The sequence below is a fragment of the Zingiber officinale genome, chromosome 2A (genome assembly GCF_018446385.1).
Source record: "Zingiber officinale cultivar Zhangliang chromosome 2A, Zo_v1.1, whole genome shotgun sequence".
Taxonomy (NCBI): Eukaryota; Viridiplantae; Streptophyta; class Magnoliopsida; order Zingiberales; family Zingiberaceae; genus Zingiber; species Zingiber officinale.
The window spans coordinates 152,715,428-152,730,731 of record NC_055988.1 but is presented as its reverse complement, the minus strand read 5'-3'; the positions used below and the strand labels follow the sequence as shown (position 1 = coordinate 152,730,731).

Here is a 15,304-nt window from a genome sequence, read left to right as displayed (position 1 = left end):
ACCATGACCAAGGTTTACGCTTGGTCAACTAGGTCAACCTTGACCTACTGGAAATTGTACCAACACAAAGCACACAATTCTGCCTCAGATGTAGAACGGGTTATAATCGTCTGTTTAACAGACCTCCAAGCAATTGCACCGCCTCCCAGTGTAAAGACATAACCAGTAACGCCTTTACACTCAGCAGTGTCCGCTATCCAACTAGCATCACTATATCCCTCCAGGACTGCAGGGAATCTCCCATACTACAAGCCCAAGGATATAGTGCCTTTTAGGTATCTGAGTACTCTGTCTAATGCATCCCAATGCGTTCTGTCCGGACTGGTAAACCTGCTCAATTTCGATATAGCAAAAGAAACATCAGGTCTAGAACAATTTGCTAAATATATTAGACTACCTATTATTTGTGAGTATCTTAATTGAGACACTGCCATACCACTCTTATTCTTGTGGAGAGTTTTTGAAGGATCATACGGTGTGACTACAGATTTAACATGACTATAGTCATATTTCTCTAATACTCTCTCAATATAGAGTGACTGAGAAATTGTTATTCCATCAGTTGATCGAGTCAACTTCAGCCCTAAAATCATGTCAGCACAACCCATATCCTTCATATCGAACTTACCACTTAAGAGGGCCTTAGTCTCATTAATAATAGAAAGGTTAGAACAAAAAAATAGAATATCATCTACATATAAACATAAGATAATACAACTATCACATTTCATTTTAGCATACACACATTTATCAGAGTCATTCATTTCAAAGTCAAACGATAGCATAGCACTATCAAATTTTTCGTGCCACTGCTTTGGGGCTTGCTTCAAACCATAAAGAGATTTAACTAACCTACAGACTTTATTCTCATTTCCAGAAACTACATGTCCCTCAGACTGATCCATATATATCTCTTCTTCAAGATCTCCATTAAGGAATGTCGTTTTGACATCCATTTGATGGACCTCAAGATGATATATGGATGTCAATGCTATTAACACTCGGATTATAGTAATTCTGGTAACAGGAGAATAAGTGTCAAAATAGTCAATTTCTTTCTGTTTGAATCCCTTAACAACTAGGCGGGCTTTGAATTTATCTACTGACCCATCAGGTTTTAGTTTTCTCTTAAACACTCATTTACATCCTATAGTGTTACACCCAGAAGGTAAATCTACCAATTCCCAAGTGGCATTAGAGATAATAGAGTCCATTTCATTTTTAATGGCCTCTTTCCAGTGCTTAGCTTCAGGAGAAGCCATAGCATCACTATATGTCACAGGATCACCTTCTATATTATAGGTGATAAAGTCCTGGCCTAAATCCGTAGACACACGTTGCCTCTTGCTTCTCCTCAGTTCTGTACACTCACTAGATTCATCTAGTCTAGAGTGACTTGAGGAAGGCATACCTTCTACGGATAATGGTGCCTCTTCGGAAGCAGGCTTATCTCCTGTAGGAATACTAGATATAGACTGAGGTGTTCTTGTTTTCATAGGAAATATATCCTCAAAAAATGTAGCATCGCGAAGTTCGACAATAGTATTTGCATCTATTCCAGAAATTTCTGATTGAATAATCAGAAATCTATATGCAATACTATTTTGAGCATAACCCAAGAAGATACCATCTACGGTTTTTGGATCAAGTTTTTTTCTTCTGTGTTCAGGTACTAGTACCTTTGCAAGGCACCCCCACACTTTAAGGTATTTCAAACTTGTCCTCCAGCCTTTCTAAAGCTCATATGGGCTTTTATCCCTAGACCTCATGGGGATTCTATTTAACACATGGCATGCAGTGTATAGAGCTTCCTCCCACAAGAAGTTGGGTAATCCAGAACTGCCTAACATGGAATTAATCATATCTTCAAGGGTTCGATTTTTTCGTTCTGCTATACCGTTGGATTGAGGACTATATGGAGCAGTTACCTCGTGAATTATACCTGTATCTTGACAAAATTTTTGAAACAGGTTCAAGGTAAACTCTCCACCCCTATCATATCTTAATCTCTTAACAGATTTATTTGTTTGATTCTCAGTTTCAGATTTAAAAATCATAAATTTATCTAAAGCTTCATCTTTAGTTTTTAGCAAATAAACATAACAATAATGAGAGTGATCATCAATGAAGGTGATGAAATACCTTTTATAATCTCTCGTTATTACACCGTTAAACTCACAACAGTCAGTATGGATCAATTCTAAAATATCAGAATTTCTCTCAATTGATTTGAAGGGTTTTCGGGTTTGTTTATATTGCACACAAACTTTACATTTTTTCTTATCATTTATAGCATGCTTAGGAATCATGTCTAGGTTCATCATCCTTTTCACGGTATTAAAATTGACATGTCCTAATCTGTCATGCCATATATCATAAGACTCAATATTATATGAACAACCAATATCAGTAGATTTATTTAAGGTAGTATTTTCTACATTGAGTTTAAATAAACCTTCATTAAGGTAACCTTTTCCAATAAAGGTTCCTAAATATAATATTACAACTTTATTACATTTAAAGTTCAACTCATAACCAGCACGGACTAACTTTGACCCGCTAATCAAATTCCGACGGACCGCTAGAACATGATGCACCTCATGCAGTGACAGGATTTTTCCAGAGGTGAACCTCAGGTCAACTTGTCCTATCCCAAACACTCTGGCTGTAGAATGGTTCCCCATGGTTACGGAAGTGCTTTCAATTACCTGATAAGTAAGGAAGGCAGAGCGATCAACACAACAGTGCACATTTGCACCTGTATCAACTAACCATTCATTAGGTTGATAGATCAAGTTTAGTTCGGGTTTGAAGGTAACAAACCTATTGCTGGTGTCGTCACTAGCAGTCACGACATTTGCTTGTGCTTTGATGTTGGACGTATTGCTTTGGTTTTTCTCCTTGTCTTTTCGCTTAGGGCAGAATTTAGCATAATGCTCAATTTGTCCACATGCCCAGCACGACTTGGTTATATTTTTCTTTTGAACCTTTGGTTTGGGTTTCATCTTGTTCTTCATTTTCTGATTTTTGAATTTCTTCTTGTCAGATGAGACTACTACATTTGCCTTTAGAATAAAATCCATAGGTATTCTTGTATCATCATTTTTATGTTGCTTCCGATGTTCTACTTCGATATTTAAGGCAATCATCAAATCTTCTAGAGAGATTTTACCTCTCCGATGTTTAAGAGTCATGCCAAAATCTTCCCAACTCGGAGGCAATTTTTCGATGATTGATAAGACCTGAAATTTTTCGGGTAAGGGCATATCTCCTTTGGCAAGATTATAAATTTGAACTTGGAATTTATGTGTCTGCTCAATTACAGATTTGCTTTCAACCATTTTGAAGTTTAGGAATTTTGCCACAGTGTACTTTTCTAAACCAAAATCTTCGGAGTTGTATTTTTTATCCAAAGATTTCCACAGCTCTTTAGCTGAACAGGTTGAACAGTACACATCAAATAGTGCGTCTGAGAGGGCAGACAGGATCCTCCCATGGCAGAGATAATTCCTTTGCTTAAACCTCTGTAAGGCAGCACTATAGGCAGGTTCCTCTTCATCAGGTGAAGGAGGATCTGTTTCTATAACGAAGAATAGCCCTAGCGTAGTAAGCCAAAATTTCATCCGTTGTTGCCAACATCTGAAGTTTTGCCCGAAAAATCTTTCGGGTCAGGCGCTAGTCTCATCAGACCCCGTTACCCTATCATTCATCATGTCTATTGATGTTACAATAAATTCTCTAAAATTGTTGTGAAAAATTTACGCTAACACAGTAATCTATAATTGCACCAATAAATGACAAGCATGCAATAAACGGTAATAAGAGTAGGGTTAAGTTATTTGTGTATCTCCGGTTGAAGCGTCAGGCTTGCCGACTGTCTTTAGAGAATTTATTGCTGCCCACGATGCAGAGGCTCTCCGGCAAAATCCTCCCAAGATCCGATAACTGCTCGCGTCGTTCGTAGGTGCACTCCAAGACGAACGCCGCACTCAGACTCAACCTCAGATCGCAGAACCAAGCCTCATAACTTGGATAAGAAGAAGAAGAAGAAGAAGAAGAAAGCAGAGAGCAGAGGAATTCTTTATTTTTTTGGAGTGAGTTGAGAAGGAACAGAGGAAGTGTATTTATACACCCCGAAGCTTCCTCACGCGGACAGAACCGCGTTGGTTTACTTCCTTACGAGTCGCGTTGCTTCCTCATGCGGACAGAACCAAACCCAAACCCAAGTGCGCGCGGGTCAGAATTTAGAACCAGACCAAACCGGAGACTGGCAAAAACAAACTGAGCCGCCTGCAAGCGCGAGGCCCACGAGCCAGGGATTTGCAGCAGCCCCCCCCCCCCCCCCCCCCTTTTCAGTTGTATCCTTCAGTTGTATTTGTCTGTCACCGGAAGATGAAACAGGATAAAGAGAGAGGGTAGGAAAAGAGAGAGAGCGCCTACCAAAGCACTAACAATAAAGGTTTAGAGAAATCAAGATATATTCATATCCTCTATACTTGTGATTATTCTAGTTCCAATTGTAGTTTAGTTCATGTACAACTCTCAGTGGTTACTAGGATTTATTAATGGATATATGGAGAAACTAGATCCAGTACCATATCTCCTACGAGTATTATTTGATACTAGAACCAGAACCATATCCCGTGTTTTCCATTTCGATTACCTGTGTTACTAACTTCATCCATCCTTATTTTCTCAGCTCGAGTCATTGGGCTTCAGTCGCGCTGCTGTGTTGCAGGCGTTCTTTGCTTGCGACAAGAACGAGGAGCTGGCCGCCAACTATCTTCTGGATCATATGCACGAGTTTGAGGAATAATCCGGTAAGTTGATCTATTTTGTGTTCAGCTCTGCGTGTTTCCGAGATGACAGTAGGCCTGTGTAGTATTCATTTGTGCTGCTTAAAGCTGTTTTTTAGATTCTTGAAAGCCTTAATTTTGCACAAAGATAGTTCCAGTTCCATCTTTCTTCTTTTTCTTTTACTCGAGTGATAATTAGCAGGGAAAAACGAAATGAGTGGCGTACTTTTGCCATGTTCTTCCTTTCTCTTGTTTCTATATTTCAAGTAGGCAAAACAAAGAAAAAAAAAATTCTCTTTTCATCACTTTTTTTCCTTTCCCCCTTTTGCATTATTTATTTATTTATTAAAATGCATTTGTTTGTTTATTATTATTGTTTTGAAGAAAAAAAGGGCAAATTTCTTCATCTACCCACTAGAGTGGACCAATACTGTGACCCAAAATTATATACCTACTGCTACGACGTGACCCGTGTTACCTGCTTTTTCTGCTTGGCATCTCTTTGAGCATCTGCCACGAGCCACCATCCTCACTACAATTTAAAGAATGGCCGTATCATAAAATCACGGGATGGAATTCAGCTCAAGATCATCATCATATTTATTTCTCGTATACCTACCACATGCTTCTTTGTCATTGCACTTTGACATAATAGCCCTTACAGTGTTTATGTAGTATATATAAGCTTATCGCATTGTCAAAATTAACATATTGATTACACATTTAAAGCTCTTTACAATATTTTAAATTATAATCTTAAACCCATACTCGTTTTTTTTTTTCCTTTCTATAATTAATCTTAATAAATTTAACACTGCAATCTAAGCATTATGATGGTTACTGAAAGTCTTAAATATTGTAGTAGATACAAATATATATATATATAACTTAATAAACTATATAATAGAATTTAATCACTACATTACAGCTAGTTGTGGCCTATTTAGCTCTTCTTCTTCTTCTTTTTTTTTTTTTGGTCCTTTTGCCTTTTCTTCTCTCAGTTTATGAGGCAATTCTTGCGAATCCAGTCAAATTCCAAAAAATTCTCAAAATGAAAATATTTGTTCAATAATGGGTATGAAAAGTATTGCACGTGCTCGAGCACAACATTGAAAGGAAAACAAGTTAAAAGGTTGACTAAAAATAAAATTAAGAGATCTATTTCTTAAGCATAATCTAATTAATTACAGTGTTGTAGCGTTCCATTCACTCATAACACACCTCAAGAAACAACAGGACTGAAGTGCTCCACGCACTAAAACAAAACATGAGAAGGAAAAAAATTACAAAATTATATAATTACAAACATAATCAAGGGAGTGCCATTTCTCATAATAATTAGCTAATTACAACTAACAACTATTAATCTATATCTACTGAAAAGAACATAAATGCTGACACGTTTTTTTTTTTTTTTTTTTTGAGCTTGTGCTAAAATCACAGGGCACTACTAAACTATATTTCAGATCACCCCCGTAATACATATATATGTCTACTTTCAAATTTTGCAGGAGCTTGGAAGACGAATCACACCATGATTTCCTGTGGCGTTGCAAGAAATCTTGTTCTTTTCTGCAACAAATAGAGAAAAGGGTCAGAAAATCTTTCTTTCTTTTTTACTGGAAATACAAATAACAATAAATAACTAAATAAAAATTCATTTTTAAAACATTGTTCTCTGAATTGTATCAAGTTACGCTCGCCAGTTCAACTAGTTAAAAACATTCAACGCCCAATCCAAGTTCAAAACATCTAAACATTCACCCAAGATAATTAAGCTTCTAAAGGAAAAGGAGTACCATCCATCCTCTTCTTCTTCGCCAATACAAATTGCAAGGAAATGCTAAACCTCTTTATAATAGAGTTCCACCCACATCTTCTCGCTTTGTTTAACATATGGAGCCTCGAGACTAGTAGTTAGAAAAGAGATTTACTAAAAGAAAGTAGAGAAAACTCAAATATATCGGTCAATAAACTAGTATAATTAAGAAAGTTCTCCGGAATATATTATGAATCTCCAACTTTGGAAGCATCTACCTACTCCTACAATAAAAACACGATCACTGTTTGATTAAGATTGCAAAAGTGTTTTGTTTTTTCATGTAGTACTCACTATTCCTCGAGTGGTACTTAATTTCTAAATGAAACTAGTAGACCTAAATTAGGAGCACTAAATTCGAACGTCTGATGGATCGATCAATCAAGCCAAGATTCGATCTAAGCATATAGGAGAGAGATCAATCCTTCTTGACACAACCATGCAACTTAAACTGGCCCCCATGTCCATGATTCTGATCTTGCAACAAACACACGATATGCTCACATGGTGTGCTCCTTTGACCCACACAATTATTAACAAGTCCCCTAAAGCAACTTCCACATGGTGGCTCAATGCCATTGATTAGGACATCGAGTAATTTTTGACCTAGCTACCTTCAGTAAATACCCGCTCAAGTGTCAAACTCGATCTCCTCTACGTATCGTCTAACTAGTTTAATTTAATGTAGTAGAATAATAAAAGAAAAAAAAAGTTTTAATGTGGGATTTTTAGATTGTTTTAAAGGCATCGATGTTGATTTATTAAGATGGATTGTTGCATGAAAATGATAATTATTTTTTTTTATTTATTTATAAAGGTAATGCGGACGCACCTCCTTCCGACTGGCCGACAGAGAGGACGGCGCCGCAGGCGGCGGCGCCGACAAAAGAGTAGGACGGCTAGTGGCGCCGTCTTTGTCTTCCACCGCGCAAAGCTGCATGATCCTTTGCGCCACCTCCGCGGCGTCGCCGGCAGTCTCCTCCATGAGCTTCTCCACCTGCGCCTTGGGCAGCCTCATCTTGATCCGCAAAGTACCGTCGTCCTTGGCCCCTGTCACCGTGGCGGGCGCGCAGGCGATTCCGGAGCGGCTCGACACGTCGGACGCGGACCGCCGGGAGAGGCGGAGGCTCTCGAGACGCTCCCTGGCGCCCGACTGGCCGAGCTCCCCTGACCAGGCCCTGCGGCTACCTCCCGAGCCGGCCCGGTGGCGCGGGTGGCGGAGCTCGACTAGGAAGTAGAGCCTGCCGGGCTTGAGCGGGGCGTCGGGGTCTAGAGGGCGAGCGCGGAGGCCGAGGCGGTGGACTTTTTCGGCGTCCAGCAAGGCGTGGGAGGGGTAGTCCCTGAGCACGCCGGCGGCCTGCGCCGGAGGCTTCACCTTGAAGGTGCTGCCGTCCACCTTCATCACCTTCGCCATTTTCTTCCTTCCTCCCAAACTATTCCCCATCCCTCTCCCTCCCCCTCTCTCTCACTCACTCTCTCTCTCTCTCGGTTGCGTTTGGTTGGGAGGAAGGACAGAAGAGAACAGAGAAATTAAATTCACCGATTTCTTCATGAAAAGGCCCTCAGATTAATATAATTTTTAATAAGACCTTTATATTAATTTTAGTATTATATATGAACTAAATATTGATAGAAGGATGGTATAAAATATTCATCAATAAGGTAAATAAAAAAAAAATCTTAAAATGAATGAGCATATCTCCGCTAATCAATTAAATAAATTTAAAAATATAAAAATATCAAATAACCATTTCTAACTTAGTTAATTTCATGAAAAATTGGGAGATGCAGTGGGTAATTTTGAACATTACGAAGTAGCAAACTGAAACTTTTCCCCATTAATGTTCTTGTCGTCAACTTGTGAGGCGTAACCGCCGTCGCATTAATGGGAAATCCCCAGCGACGTAACAGTGACGGAAGCACGACGTCACGACGCGCCGAAATAACGGCCGTAAGTGCCGTAACGTGACTTCCTTGTCACAGTTAAGCCCATAGGCCTAAACAAGGCCCGCCAAAACACGCACACGAGTATCGTATGAGAAATTTGATAAGAGTTTGCGAACTAGATTCTCTTTCGTTGTGAGATCCTTGGGCAGTTGACCATTTTCAGTGAGGTTGAGGAATGTCATTGCAAGCTCGCTGATTGACTCGAACTGTAACTGCAGACGGATGGATACAGGAACACTGTTGAGTTATTTTCTTATGACATCAATCATCACTGACGACAGCAACGAGGGCAATTGAAGCAAACAGCTCAGTGATTTTGTTGAGTTTTCTCCATCTTAACTCGAGCACTCTTTATAAAAAGTCAAATATGACAGACAAAACGTCAACACCGCCGAATCCAGCCGGTCAACTACACTTCATAGTCAACCATGGCATCACCACCACCAACTCATCGCCCCCTTTTTCTTCCCGCTTTCTCTTCGGCAGCCGTCACCGGCGGCGGCTTCACCTTAGGCTGGTTGGTCCTCCCTAGATCTCTTAACCCCACCAGCCCCTGACTCCGCGCTCGCCGCCTCCGGCCGCATGCACGTAACCGACTATCGCCGGAGCGAAATCGCCATTAAAAGCGACTGGAAGGATATCGAGTTGGGCTCAAATGGACCAACTAGGTCAGACCTTTTAAACCCATGGACCGGCCCGGCTCATAAGGTAACCTGGACCGTCGATTTGGGCATTTTGGTAATTTTGACTCCCGAACTGCATTAATGAAAAATGTAGTGGGAAAATTTCATTTTACCCCGACAATTTAGTTATTTTCTTTAAATCATCATAATATAAAGCATAATATAGTAATCTTTCACTTGAGAATTATGCATACACATTTGAAGATCATGTTTGGACCGATTCTCAAGTTAGGCTAAAGGGAAGTTAGAGGACCAAACTAGCATTGATCTCTTAGAGATTTACGTTCCGTGGACTCTTTTGAACTCGTGCTCTAAATCATTTTGTATTTGAGGATGGAGTTAACTTTTCGAAGTTTGTGGGGTTGCGAGACTCATTTCTAGAACTCCATCACATGCTTCCATCACGATCTTTCTTCTCCTTTTGTGGTCGTGCGTTTTAATTGAGAATTAAAGGTGATTTCCTATCGCTCTAAAGATATCTATAGGCCTCTCTTCCCCTTTAAAGGCATGTGACTTAATTATTATTGATGGTGGAGTGAGACCACAAGCAATGTTTCAAAATGGGTGGGGAATTAAAATTAACCGTATTTATTTATTTATTTTATTTGTTACATGTGATTTATGAGGCTTTTTTCATTTTCTTTATAATTTTTCATTAAAATAAATGTAGCTTAATAATATATTTCGATACTAAAATTTCCTAAATATTTTTTTTTTGCAAAATTTAATTTGTCAATCACCCCATGATCTAATATGATGATACTCCATGTTTTAACCATCGGATCAACATACAGGTGGCCAAGGTATGATGGAAGTATGTGAGGACGTGTCGAAACAATTCAAGATCTCATATGGTAACGTCCTATATTTTAATCATCATCCCGTCCCGAGGGAGACTCTCCATATGATTAATCAGGTTGGGTAACATCGAGCTTAAGGTGATCGATCCGACCTCACGAAAATTTTTCACTAGCCATCAGAAAAAAAAATTCGAGGGAGACTCTCTATGGTGGCAAATGACGAATATGTTCGCCCCTAGTATCCCCGCCAACCCGTCCCAAGATCAATACAGAGGAGATAAATCATGAACGACTACTAACCTTTGGAATAGTGACCGAGGGAGACTCTCCCAGCAATATCTAGTGCTAATTTATTTTTATTATTATTTCTATTATGTTTAGTCTAATTCGACATATTATAGCCACTACACAATTACAGTAGCCACAATTTGGTTGCTGTTAAAATATGAGAAATTATTTAAAATTAAAATGGTTTGAAGCATCTTAAAATAATTTAAAGGCCATATTTTGAGTTTGAAACCTAGCTATTAGGAGTTCAACTATGTAACTAATTATATATTATATATTTCGTGATTCCACCCGAATAAAAAATTATGAACTTTTGAAATTTAAAATTTAATATTTATGTTGTACTAGATATGAACAATTATATAGTAATTATGATTTTTTAGCTACGATGATATATCTGATTTAAATGAGAGATATATAAAAGATAATAATAAGAATAATATTAGAAAATAATTATATCATCTTACAACGATAAGATACTTTTTTATAAAGAAAAAAATATATATCCTTTAACGATTTAGTTAAAACAGACGCCCTTCTCACTTTTGTCTTTTTTTTTTTTATATTTATTTGACAATAACGTGAAAGAGAAAAATTATTTTTATGAAGAACAATAAGGTAGGTTCTCCTTTTCCTTTCTCATAAAATTTGTATAATTTCATTCTTTTTTTAAAAAAATATATATTTTTAATATATTTATTTATTTAAACGGTAAATTTTAAATTTATAATTCATGTAATTATCTTAATCCGTAGTTTTTTAAAATGAATTTTAGTTATTTTGTGAGTATTTAAGCATTTTTATTTTACTCAAAAATAATAAAGTTTTTCAAGGATAAAAAATATACTCGTCCCTACACCAAATCTATCCACAGCTATTTCGCCGCGAAGTGACGCTGAGGTCCCAAGCGGACCTCCACCATTGGATGCGGCGGTAGACCCCACTCGCCGAGAATTCTCGCACGTGGTGGCACCGCCCCGTGGCCCCCGCCGGTTCCTCGTCCCCTATATCTCCTCCTCCCTTCTCTCCCAAAGAAACAGAGCTCGATCGAATCCGGAAGAGTCGAAGAAGAGCAATAAATGCACAGAGAAGAGAAGAATCTCGGTGAAGAGAGAGGAGGAGGAGGAGGAGGAACAAGGGCTTCCTTTTGATCGAATCGAGCAAAATGAAGAGGGATTTCTTAGGAATTCACTCCAAAATTCTCCATCCTGATGCAGCCGAAGGAGACGCCCGTGGAATCCGCCAAGATGCAGGTGCTCTTCCCTAAAGCTTCGATTTTGGAGCGTTTTCCTTTTTCTTTCGAGTTGTTCTCCCAATTGATTGGTTTTGTTCCTGTTTTCTTTCTCCCCTTCAAATCGAAGCAATTTTAGCAGGTCCATCTCTGCAGTGGCCTTTCCCAAACAAGGCGTCAGCCATGCAGCAGTTCATGCTCTACAAGGCTTCGCAAGAGGAGAGGCCAAGAAACCACGCTTTGCCCAAGCACCCTTCTTTGAGATCTCACCCTCTGCTAAGGGCTCCCCACCACCCTGCTTTAGCTCCTCAGGTTTGTTTGCAATTCCTCTTTCATCAAAATGGATCAGTGATCTTTTGTATCTGTTTCTTCATATTTCCATTTGTCTCAGAATCCTTACTTCAAGGCTCCGATTCCTCACAATTTCGCTGCTAGTTCATCATCACAAGTATTCCCCTTTGTTGGATCCTTCGGTCACAGGTAAACACTTTGTTCAGAAAGTTCAGATATCAGTAAGACAGCCAGTAACTGTTATTCCTTCACTTCAGGAACAAGGCCAAGAAAAACCAAAGGACTGCTCAGTTGACGGTGTTCTACGGCGGCTGTGTGAATGTTTTTGATGATGTTCCATCAGACAAGGTATGTATTCTTTCATCTTCTTCGCATAGATATATATGGTTAATTAGTAGTGTTTAATTTCTCTAGAACACCTTTTTTTTTCCAGGCTCAATCAATAATGTCATCTTTGGCAAATCGAGGGGCAAACGAAGCATCTGTTCTTAAACCGGTCGCTCCAAGAGGTGATCATCAACTTCTAATAACTGAATCCTTTAAGCTCTAATTCCATCTTTCAACTAACCTTGGCAATCGATTTCCGACAGCCATTCCTCAAGCTCGGAAGGCATCCTTAGCGCGGTTCTTGGAAAAGAGAAAAGAGAGGTGAGTTGGTGATGTTCATGTAAAGCTTTTCGATTACAAGTGTTACGTTGTTTAGTGTCTCCTTGTTCCTTTTGCAGGCTGACCGGTGCCATGCCTTACTCCTCCACCAAAATATCATCGGGGAATGACAGTGGAGGATGCAATGCGTCGAGCACCTCCCATTCATCTTTCGCCGGACACCTCAAGAACAGCATCGAGTCCATCAGCACTGAGCTAACGATATAGTCTAGCGTTGAGCCATTCATGGTGCTCATTTTAGTGCCAGAAATATGCCGAAATTATACTGCTGTGTTATAGTGGTTTAGTCGTCATCAATTGAGAATCTCTCTGTTTGTGGCACTCAAACCTCTTCCTTCTTTCGTTATAGTGATTATGGCTGATTAGAAGAAGAAAATTGAAAAGAAGATGGGAAAAGGAATCTGAAGAAAAAAACTTTTTATTAAAACTAGAAGGAATTATAGCACGATTTATTCAAATAATGAAAAAAATTTAAGATGTTAATTTTAATCTTATAAAATAAGGAAATATATTTTTATCTGAAAAAAATAATTAAATTAATCATCTTAACTCAAATCAAATCAAAATATGGATTAAGGCAAATTCTCTTTAAAAAATATCAAAAATATAAAAATTATCTTAAATACCTAAAAAATTATTAAAAATAGTAAAAAGGTCCTAAAAATAATAATAGTAAAAAGATTCTCAAAAGGATTTTAACGATGAAATTTATGATTAAAAATTTGATAGTTATGATTTTATCGATAATAAATATAGGTTTTTGAATTCTGTATATATGACGATAGATAAAGTCTGATTCTAAATTTCAAATTAAAAGTTATATCCGTTTAAAATTTAGAAACTTATATTCAATTTCAACAGTCTGAATCAAATTCTAATTACGTTTATCTTAAACGTCTCACTCGTAATGTGTCCTTGATTATGTAAAGGAAGATAGCATATGTATCATGTGTTGGAATTAGAAAGATACTGAGCCATTAAAGATTTAGTGTGCCACTATAAAGAAGGAAGGACATGATGTGAGTGAGACTGCGAGAGTGATGTTTAATTTGATTTCGTTTTTTTTTTTTTTTTTAATTTTCTTTATTTTCTATTTATTTTTTTTAATCCAGATCTAACTCGATCAATCGATGTGTTAATAAATTCGGAGTATAACTTATAACTTGTACCCACTCAAAAACTATCTTTAAAATCATCCTCAAATCTCTTATTTGCTCTCTCCTGCACCCGACTCGTGAGCGCTTGTGGGGGTGTGGATAAACTAAACTCGACTCGTGAGGGCTTGCAGGGGGTGTGGATAAACTAAACTTCCTAGTGAAAAAGACAACTAGTAAAAACTACAAACAATAAAGTAAATTTAAATTGAGTCTAAGATCAAACACTTAGAGAGGTGAATAGCATTATAAATGGATAGATAGTAATTAAAACCGTTAAATTAATCAGAGTAGCCCATCAAAAATAAACTAAACTTAGACTAATTCAATCAAATAACCCATAACAATAAAAATATATAATATATTTAGCTAATAGTTTAGACATAAAAGTTGGTCAATCAAATTAGAAATATAGACCCACAGTAGTGTTGAATTTTGTTTTTAAATTCAAAGCATTTTTTGTAGTATTTTTAGTCCCACATTGCTAAGTGGAGAAGCTTGGAAGGGCTTATATAGGAAGCTCTTCCATCCTTGCTTAGCAATGATAAGAGGACTTACACGCATGCACGGGCCAAACCCAAATCGAGTGGATTTGGGGGTTCGAGCTGGAAATCGATAAACCGGGCATCACGTGCGCGATTAACGCACGCAAGGGGGGAGGGTGCAAATCCCCAGCCCGTGGGCCTCACGGGCGGTTCGATCTGAACCAAAACCAAACCAGAGTTTGGTTCCGCACGTGTGGAAGCGAAGCGCTTCGGTACTGTCCGCGCCGCGTGAGGATGCGAAACAACGCATCCGCGCGTGAGAAGAGGAAGCAGAAGCAAAGTGTGCGTCCCTTCCTCTGCACTGCTTCAAGTGTATAAATACACTTCCTCACTTCCTTCTCAACTCACTCCAGAGAGCAAAGCATTCCTTCTCCCTTGCTTTCTACTTCTTCTTCCTTCTTTCTGAGTTCTGAGGCTTGGTTCGCGATCTGAGGTTGAGTCCGAGTGCGGCGCTCGTTTTGGAGTGCACCTACGAGCGACGCGAGGCGTTGTCGGATCTTGGGAGGATTTTGCCGGAGAGCCTCCGCACCGTGGGCGACAATCAATTCTCTAAAGACAGTCGGCACGTCCGACGCTTCGACCGGAGATACACAATTTCTTAACCCTTACTGTTATTAACGTTTATTGCATGCTCGTCATTTATTGGTGCAATTATAGATTACTGTATTAGTGTAATTAGTTCTATTTTGGCGTACTACAATTTTAGAGAATTGATTGTAGCATCAATAAACATGATGAACGATAGGGTAACGGGGTTTGATGAGGCTAGCGCCCGACCCGAAAGATTTTTCGGGCAAAACTTCAGACGTTGGCAACAACGAATGAAATTTTGGCTTACTACGCTAGGGCTATTCTCCGTTATAGAAACAGACCCTCCTTCACCCAATGAAGAGGAACATGCCCGTAGTGCTACCTTAGAGAGGTTTAAACAAAGGGATTATCTCTGCCATGGGAGAATCCTATCTGCCCTCTCAGACACACTATTTGATGTGTACTGTTCAACCGCTTCAGCTAAAGAGCTGTAGAAATCTTTGGATAAAAAATACAACTCTGAAGATTCTGGTTTAGAAAAGTACACTGTGGC

The 15,304-nt window shown here is 38.7% G+C and overlaps 3 protein-coding genes across 7 annotated transcripts in view; 2 read left to right on the top strand and 1 right to left on the bottom strand.

Annotated features, from left to right (window-relative positions):
• LOC122042770 (ubiquitin receptor RAD23d-like) overlaps window positions 1-4,820 on the top strand; it is a 34,878-nt gene extending 30,058 nt beyond the window's left edge. For all 3 annotated transcript variants that reach the window (XM_042603074.1, XM_042603073.1, XM_042603075.1), the window contains one exon: window positions 4,700-4,820. In XM_042603074.1, the coding sequence (XP_042459008.1) occupies window positions 4,700-4,816 (117 nt within the window). In that variant the 3' untranslated portion in view covers window positions 4,817-4,820. The remainder of the gene's footprint in view (window positions 1-4,699) is intronic.
• Window positions 4,821-5,934: 1,114 nt separating this feature from the next.
• LOC122042772 (uncharacterized protein At1g66480-like) lies at window positions 5,935-8,114 on the bottom strand. Its single transcript, XM_042603076.1, has 2 exons — window positions 7,448-8,114; window positions 5,935-6,368 (listed from the first exon to the last, which is right to left on the bottom strand). Exons 1-2 carry the CDS (start codon window positions 8,057-8,059, stop codon window positions 6,324-6,326), a joined length of 657 nt encoding a protein of 218 aa, XP_042459010.1. The 5' UTR covers window positions 8,060-8,114; the 3' UTR covers window positions 5,935-6,323.
• Window positions 8,115-11,372: 3,258 nt separating this feature from the next.
• On the top strand, window positions 11,373-12,842 carry LOC122040165 (protein TIFY 6a-like). Of its 3 annotated transcripts, none has more exons than XM_042599512.1 (7): window positions 11,373-11,586; window positions 11,707-11,876; window positions 11,956-12,044; window positions 12,113-12,203; window positions 12,289-12,364; window positions 12,446-12,503; window positions 12,581-12,842. In XM_042599512.1, exons 1-7 carry the CDS (start codon window positions 11,499-11,501, stop codon window positions 12,726-12,728), a joined length of 720 nt encoding a protein of 239 aa, XP_042455446.1. In that variant the 5' UTR covers window positions 11,373-11,498; the 3' UTR covers window positions 12,729-12,842. The 3 variants fall into 3 exon arrangements, with proteins under 3 accessions (XP_042455446.1, XP_042455445.1, XP_042455444.1); XM_042599511.1 differs by having other exon boundaries at window positions 11,704-11,876; XM_042599510.1 differs by having other exon boundaries at window positions 11,695-11,876.
• The last annotated feature ends 2,462 nt before the right edge of the window (window positions 12,843-15,304 follow it).